General features: G+C 41.6%; 1 protein-coding gene across 1 annotated transcript; it reads right to left on the reverse strand.

Moving 5' to 3' along the window:
- Positions 1-2,288: 2,288 nt before the first annotated feature.
- SCRN1 (secernin 1) lies at positions 2,289-8,669 on the reverse strand (the record flags this gene model as incomplete). Its single annotated transcript, XM_008940726.1, has 5 exons — positions 2,289-2,601; positions 2,891-3,050; positions 5,041-5,221; positions 7,163-7,328; positions 8,475-8,669. Coding segments are annotated over 4 exons (701 nt in total), but the record flags the coding sequence as incomplete, so codon positions are not given.
- Positions 8,670-8,881: the final 212 nt, after the last annotated feature.

Consider the following 8,881-nt stretch of genomic DNA (forward strand, 5'->3'; position numbering starts at 1 on the left):
CTACTTAATACTAGCCTACATGCCAGAAGACATCTAAAGGAGAACAACTTTTTTTTTTTCTCCTGTTTTTATGATGAGGGGTATTTTAGAATGAAACATCATCTTTCAGGGATTAAATTACAAAGTCTGTGCATATTTGCAAGTGTTGGTGAAACGTTATTTCCATATATACTAAACTGTTGTTCAGGATCCATTGAAGCTTCTTTAGTTGCTGTGACCTGGAGGTACAGAGACCGACGCTGGCTGTCGCCAGTTGTGGCTGGTGCCACTAGTCCTGATGTGCCCCTGCAGAGAGCCACAGCTGTGTTCAAAACCAATGGGCGTCCGAAGGCCGTGGGGGTGCTCTGGTTTCTCAAACTCATAGGACCAGCAGTTGCACTCACAGGCACATTTATGGTCGCACAGTATTATTTTTTTTAAATGCACTACACAGCTGAAGCAAAAGCAACATACTATTAGAAAATTACTACCTGGATCACTGTGCTCAAAACAATTTATTAGTTCTGTCATATAAGCAGTTCCAAATAAGGACATAAGTTCCCACAAGATAATTGCAAATATGTTTGTCTTTCTTAACAAACAGGCAAATAAGGTGTATTAGCAGGAAGACCCTCTTCTTTCACCTGGCCTTCCTCCCACCTCTAGGTTAGAGAACTGAGCTGTTCACAAGAGCTGTGTGAAGTGGTATCTCGAGTGGAGCAATCATTTTATCCCTGTCCTCCCCTTGTTCACAAATACCCAGCTACTCCTATGAGGGTGCAAAGTGCTCAGCAACCAACAGATTATAGAAGCAGCTGATTTGAAGTTCAACATGGTATGTGGTAAGCATACTCTGATTAGGAGTGTTATCATTCAAAGTACCCTTTCCTTCCAAAAGTGGCTTTCATGGGAAAAATCTGTTCACTCCATTTGTGGGCAGGTGTCAAAAGTGTGATGCTCTTTCAACTGGCTTCATCCAGCACGATACCCTCCAAAATGAAGTGTGCTCCTTGCAGTCCCTGTTCTGGCTAGCTGTGCTTTAGGGCTTACCTGCCTGTTTTCTCCTTCCCTTGACTCCATGTTCAGAATACTTGGGCATAGCAGCTGTTCCTGCAATAGAGGGTGTGGAGGAGTGGCATGGGAAGAATACCAGGAAGGCTGTAAGAGAACCTATCTTCATGCTTGTTTTCTCTAAGTGAATAGGCCAAATGTTTTCTCGTCCAACTGCCAGTTGTCCAATAAGGCAATACCAAAGTAATGAGTCTGAATAGAACAAAATCATTTAAAAAAAATACTCAAAATGCAGGGTGCTAATATGGCAATGACTACTTCCCTAATGCACAACTCTTACAGCCTCAAGTTGAGGTGTTGCTGCCTTCTAAGGAGCTTATAATTCCTCCAAACCAAAGTCCATGTTTCTTCACCATCCCCTTCCCTCAACAGTGGAGGATTTCAACTCCATATGCTAACTTCCACTTACTAAAGACATGGACTTCTCATCTGAACCTCTTGTTAAAAAAAGAAAAAACAACCACTTCTGCATGGCTGGTTCAATTCTTAAAGAGTTTGCTCTGTCTCACTGCTACGAGAAGAAAAGGCATGAAAAGCAGGTTTGTCTGTAAGACTGTCAAGGAAGGGAAGCATGCTGCAGAACTGCACTTAATGTAAGGAAGCGTAAAACAGCTGTTTCTAAGTCTAACCAGCTGGATTCCCACACCCACCAGTAACTCACTGGTGCTCAGATTCATCAGCCATGTAAGGCTTACCACAGAGATTACTAGGAACTGTTCAGCAGTACAGTGGCATACGGAGAAAAGTCAGGTATTGATCAATGTCCAGCATCTATTCCCTTAAAAAAAATTCCAATTTTGTAGCTTGTATGTAAATATGACACCTTGTTAATTGCATCTTAAGAGCCAAGAGGTTACGTATAGATGTGGGGATGCAGGCTGGCTTTTGTGTTTTAATACTTGGTACTGGAGTGGCAGCCAGGTGCATTCCAAACACAAGCTTCCCTAACCTGGGTGCAGGTGAAGGCAAAACTTAACCAGGGGACCTAATTCTGATAATTTGTACAGGTGTAATGTCTGACACTGAGTTACTGTACCCAGATATGCCTGTATGAGGCTGGTACAGCAAGGTCAAGGACCAGGACTTACCTTCCTGCCCCCTCAAAGCTGGGGTTTCAGCTCTATCATTCTTTGTGTGAATTAGCAAGAAGAGAAAAAGGCCGAGCCAAGCTTTGCTGCAAGCCTAGTCCTGAGCAATAAAGGAAAAACCAGATTCTTTCAATGATGATAGGGCAGTTAGCCTGATGAAGTTAATCTTTGCTTTAATTGGTTGCCCAACATACATATTTAAACATTCTGTACTAAATTAGCCAGCATGCACACAGTAATTGGACCAGTCAGTGACTTTCTCCTTTCACTATATACATACACAAACAGGAACACCACGAGATTGGACAAAGGAAAGAAATTTGTTAACCCAATACAGCTAGCAAGTAACATTTTTTTCCTCTAGAAATGCTTTTCCTGCAAATTGACAAGTGTGAAGACTTTCTTTCAAGGCTTGAAGAACTTTGCAGTCTTCTATTGAAAAGGCTAACAATAGCCACTGTAGCTGAAATGAGACAAAATTTGTTTAAAATCCATTCCAAGCAAGAATGAAATTGAAAAAAAATTGCCTGCAATGTAGCATAGGGAAAAGGGACTTTGGAGACAATCCGAGCAGATCCACTAAGGTAGAAAGGTGGCTTTGGACCCGATTCTGACACCCTTAGCTTAGGAGAGAGAGAAGGATCCTCTCTCCTTAAAGAGAAGGAGGAGATCAGAATTGGGTCCAATGTTTCACATTCACTGATACCTGGTACCAGAAACTCAGTATCTAAAGAAATGAAGTGTTTGCTTACTTTATTTGAAGAACTTTAGTTCTGTGTCAACACAGTCATAGAAAAGATCCACTACTTCAGCATGATCCAGAATCTCTGTACGAGTAAGGATATCTTCCATTGCTTCCAAGCCTTGTTTCTCAAGGTCTAACATAATCCTCATCAGTTTCTGGCCTTTATCCTGAAGGCATGAAACAACCAAACTCAATTAACCAGCAAACAGGCTTGTTAAAGCATTTCAGCATTCTCTTCTGCTACAGAGATATCTTCAATTGATTTTAAAAAATGAGAAAGCCGTTTTAAAAACAAACTATTTCCATTAATAGTTTTTTTTGGATAGTCAAAGGCTAAAAGGAATAGTTCTGGAAAATTTATGCATTAAGAAATTAACCAAGAAGGAGCTGCTAAGTTTAAAGCACAGAAGGAAGATGGATAGAGGAAAATGGGGTAAGGTTTGCACACATGATAGAGAGGTAAAGCAACTTCTTAAGCCTGTAAACCCTTAAACTTGAGAAGACTAGAAGCCCCAAGGACTGTACAGATCATGGTATGTACGTGGGATTCCCTCAGACCATCACCTGCTAGGTGATGATCAGATCTGAAATGATAAGTAAGGTAACAGCATTAAGACCAGATCCACGAATGACTTTTTGTGCTATTCTGATTTACTGATCTTTGTGGGTTTGAGTGGGAAATTCACTCCCAAAGAAGGTATCATTTTGTTTTCCCCAGATATTATTTAAACTCTACTTCCCCCCATCCTTTTTTTTTTTTTTAAATGGAGAAGTGCTGCTTGTTTTGCTTGCAGCTTTCAAAATTGAATTCCTGAAAAAAAAAAAAAGTAATTTAGACTGAGTGATGGTTCTGAGCTTTCCAGGATTTACACCAGCATTTGCGCAGAAAGATTACAGCACCTAAGCTAAGGTTTAGATCTCAAGTAGGCAGATTTTATAGCATGCAGCTTGACTAAAAGCTAATGTTTCCTTTTCTACCACAATGTTTGGTGTCACACCATAAGACTTTAATAGGGAGGAGTGCACATGAGCTAACGTGCCTCTTCTGGGTCTTCCCTAAATCAGCATCTCACATAATGCTATGGGAGCCAGCTGCACATTGAGTCAATGCTACCACAGAGGCCACAGATTTTAAATAAAAACATTCCAAGGGATTAAAAACCACATCTAGCCAAAACTGTCTGTAAATTTGTACTAGCAAAGGTTACCATGGCTCCCTTATCCTAACGGATAAGTCTGAATGCTGTTCCTCATCTTGGCATGACTCTGACCCATGCAAATACATACAGACGAAAGCTGCAGAAAAGCAAGTCCTCTGTAGAAGTTTAACATGATCATGTGGGTCTTCCACAAATTGCCCAAAACACCAAAACCAGCATGCCCTGGTGATCTCTCCCTGTGTTTTCCTTCCTTATAACCAGTTACCCAGTTTACTGCTGTAGTTGTAAATATCAGAGAACAGTTGTTGAATGATTTGCACTATGACAGCAACAGCTGTATCTCAATCATCTGGAAAAGCTGTACAGAATAATCCCCTTCCTGCCTTTATTTATTCCAAAATTTACTCCTGTAAGAGATCTTCACCACTGTAGGTTTTTATGCTGGAAGGTTTTCAGCCCTCGGGCACCTGCTGCATGGCACTGGAAAGTGTAGTTTTTTTCTTGCATAGCATTTTCAGATAATTCTTATACATTGACAGAAACGCACTAAATTAAGACTTGCAAAACTGTCACAAGCAAATTATTCCCTCATGGGAAAAAAACCCACCTTGAACTATGTAGTTATTAATCCATCATATAATTTAAATTACAACATTCCTGCCATCATCCTATCACATATTCCTGCTACCGTGTTGTACTACCCCCATGTGCAATAATCTCTTAAAAATACAATATACACAACAGGGACTGAACAAGCTAATCAGCTTGTCAGTTTGCCTTTTCACTTCGTAAAAGTAATGGAGCAGAGCAACACAGCCTGGACAACCACAAAACCTACGCAGAATAGCTTGCCCTTCAGAGAGCATCATTATTCAAGCTAGACTTGCAACAACTCTAAGAATATTCAGGGGATGTTTTTCAGCAAGTGACTCTGAAGTAAATTATGGAGTTAGGAAGCTGCCTTTACTTGATTAATTCCAGGTCCCACAGCTCTTACCTGGTCATTCTCGAGGAGGGATCGGGCCCATTCATGCGCCTTGTACAATTCATGCCTGCGGTCTGGTTTCTCCTGGAACCGAGGTATCTTTTTAGCAGGATCATCATTGCCAAAAGAAGGAGACTGTACTTTTGGTACTGATTTTACATCATCAACAAAAATAAAAGGTTTAAATATGGACCTGAAAGAAATGAGAATTACTGCTTTCAGTAATAAGAGAGATTTTTATGTGTGTTATTCAAACGTTCACTAGGCTATTTTAAAACAACAGATGCAGAACAGCACAGGCAATTCATCTGCACTAGGCATGGACGAGGTCAGAGACTTGTACCGGTCACTAGCAAAACAAACCTATGTGCTTTAAAAGAACTGGGTTTGCCAATGACTAAAATTTTATTACCCCTTTTTACCTATAGGCTTCTTTGGTATCCATCATGCCAGTTCTGCCACTTCTTTAAAAAAGTAGCACTGTATTTTCCTCTCTGAGTTTTGGGGTTTATTTTAAACAAATCTCAGCATTCAGCCTCACGTCAGTTTTTCTCCTCTGTTCACACTGCCATCACTCCTCCTCCTCCCAGGTTTAATCTTCTTTAAAATCACAAACATTTGTGTGGAGCAAGGAGGATTATTTAACTTGCTCAGTATCAGAGGATTTGGCATATAACCAGCGGCGCTTTTGAGTTTTATGTCAAGGGGGAGAAAAAAAGAAAAGACATAGCTACCAACATTGTGACCTTTCTCAAACAACTTCAGCACTGAGTTTGGATCTAACCCCCAGAGAGGCAGACAGAAAACAAGCCCCAGCAAGTCCAGGATCTTAACTCCTGAGAACCTGAGTAGGTATTGGCAAGTGCATGCAGAAAATGCCTTCTTCAGATACACAACACAACAGCATCCTGCATTCTGCAGTATAGAAGCTGCCAGAAGTGCAAGAATTCTGCAAAACAGGATTAATAACCACTGCCTGCATACAATCAGCAGGTTCACTGCTGCTACCATCCCCACTACTGTCACAAAGCCTTGCAGACTAAGTTTGTAACTCACTAGCTGCACTTAAAAGAATGATTTTTTAATTCATTAGAGTGTAAAAAAAAGCAAGAAAGGCCCTTAAAAAAGTTGTTTTGGTGTTTTGGTTTTTTTTTTCCTTGTTACAGCTAGACTTTCCATCTTTAAATAATGACAAAAATCCCACCAAAATCAAAGCCTTGGTCGTTATTATCTCAAAAGATTTGCATCAAGTCAAAGCAAAGTTTTGGTCAGCAAGCTCAAACTTCACACTTAACCCTGAAGGTTTGAGCTGCATAACACAAGGTGAGTAGAAAGACTTTTTGGCAAGGATGACTTCTGTAGCTCTTGGTAGCACCTAATGCTTACTACCACTCTTCTTACAGGAATGACTGTCAGCTGTTCAAGGGCACCATATTCTTCTCCCCATAACCTCTTTACCTCAATGCAAGTGGCAGATCTCCTGAATAACTGCAAGTGGTTTAGTTTAATTTCTGTGAATCCCAGGTGGATTCTGTTTAAAACACAAGATAATTCATTAGTTCTTTGATGATCTTCTCTAGTTGAAAGCAGCAGAGGAGATGAGGGAAGACACAATTTTAACAAACTGGAAACTGTCCTTCCAATAAGAAACATACTTGGGATACCTGGGAGTTGCAGATGTTTTACTCCATTAACATTTTGATGTCATATAAGGTTACCTATAGTACACATCCTCTCTCTGCTATTAGCCACTTTGTTTCCATTTTGCACCCATCTGTTCAAGAGACCTAACTGAAATGGTTCATAACCTCATCAGCTCAACAAGAACCCACTGGAAAGCAGCTGTCCTGGAGTAGTAGCTCCGGGGTCCTCCCTAAACTTCGTTTACTCTAGAAACTGAATTCAGGCAAAGTTCCAGATCTGGCCTTTCAACCCAGTGGTGTCCATTTAGAATGGCAGCAAGATACAGTTCAGTAACACCAGACTGCCAGATTGCACACAAACAACTACTGACTGCATTTCTGGTTAGAACACACTCTTGAAGAAATGTTCCAGTTAGGGCAGCATGGTTTGTTTAATATCTTTCAACCCATCCTCTGCTCCATACCCAGGGAACCCCAAAGCTGTGGCTTACCTTGAAGGGTCTGGCGTGCCTGTGAAGTAATGAACACAGGGAAAACTAGGGTCCTGAGGCAGAACAGACACTATGCTAGCTGTAGTAAGGAAAGATTCAGAGTCCACACAGACACCACTATCCTTGTCACGCAGTACATCAATCATGGCTTGTGCAGAAACATCACCTATAAGGAGGGAGGAAAAAAAAAAAATTAATAACTCCTAAGTGTTTAGTGGATTGGACCCCAAGTAATAATTTTAGCCTGAACAGGCTTGGGCCTAATATGGCCAGTAACACTTGGCATACAAACTATTAACTGGGATTTGTGGCGTGCCTATTTAAACAATGTAAACTTGCCTAGCTAGTAAAAGAGAACAGTAAGAAGCATTAATTCAGCATTACAATTGCTAGATAGGGAGAATTGTCATTAAAAAAGGTGTTTTTAAGGAAGAAGGCCACCATGCCTTTAATACTGCTTTAACAATCACTGTGAAGAGGCAACTTACACAATACACCCATTTTCCTCTACCCAAGCCCGGGCAGAATGGGAGCACCCTGATCTCCCACTTCTCATCTGTTTTCATTAGCTCTCAGCCCAAATTTTGAAACATCATCTCACATTCACAGGGTGCTACAGCAGCAGACCTAGACACTGAGATTTTTCTCCATATCCCTATTTACAGGGATCCCCTGTTCTCATTCTGTTTCCTGCCTGAGTCTCATCACAGCTTTCTCCCCATGGCATCTCTACATTTTGTCACATTACCCCTTCGTCTGGCAGGTCTCCTTCCCCAGCAGCTTCTCAAACCCTGTGCTGACTCGCCATTCCATGCGCGGGTGCCTCAGTACGCCAGGAGACATGGATGAACCCAGCAGCCTCAAAGATTTGCAGCCATAGCCATCATCTGTAGAGGCCCTCAGGCTTTTTAGTGCCTAAGCAAACCTCCCAAGAAGCAGACTCCATTGAGCTCAAACTTTCATATGTGAGGCCTTTTTCTTTTTTTAATACTATTTTTGTATTAAAAAAAGAAAATATACACCAAAGTACAAATGCAGTGGCACACCACACACACCAGAACAACAGGGAAGAAAGTTACTTTTATAATTGCAATCCGGTTTTAAAACTTTACACTGGAGGGGGAACATTAAGGGCTTCATCCTAAATCATGGCAAGTTTAGGGACAGTCTTCAGTTGGGGTCCTCCTTTCCACATGGTCTATATGTCAAGGTGTTCTCCTCAGTCACATCTAGTTCTGGACAGAATGCCTGAATGGAGGTAGCAGTGATTAAAAATCCCAGTGCCCACACAGGAAGATGGTTCAACACTTACCACCTTGCTTTTCGAGGCTCTCCCTGACAGAACAACAGGCTAAATGGTCATCAGCAAGAGAGAACACTTCAGAAAAATTGAAGTCTGAATCTCCATTCCACCAGCCTTGACTTCTCACATAACTCCTTAGTTCAGGATGCTCGGCATCAATTTTTGTGGTTAATGAAAGCTGATTGCAAATGCACTTCACCCCCTCTGCAGCAAAAGGCACAGATTAAAAGAGAGCATTAACACAGCTTTTCTGGGCGAGGCTGGAAGGACAAAGTAATTTCAGTTATGAAACACATGAAGCCCCTGGTGAGGGCGCACACGTGGCACACAGCCAGCTCCCAGCGACTGCAGGCTGCAGAGCTCAGTTCTGCGCGCCCCGCGCCGGGGTCTGCGCCGCCTCAGGCCTCGCTGCGCCA

The sequence above is a fragment of the Merops nubicus genome, unplaced genomic scaffold (assembly GCF_000691845.1).
Source record: "Merops nubicus isolate BGI_N331 unplaced genomic scaffold, ASM69184v1 scaffold1255, whole genome shotgun sequence".
NCBI lineage: Eukaryota > Metazoa > Chordata > Aves > Coraciiformes > Meropidae > Merops > Merops nubicus.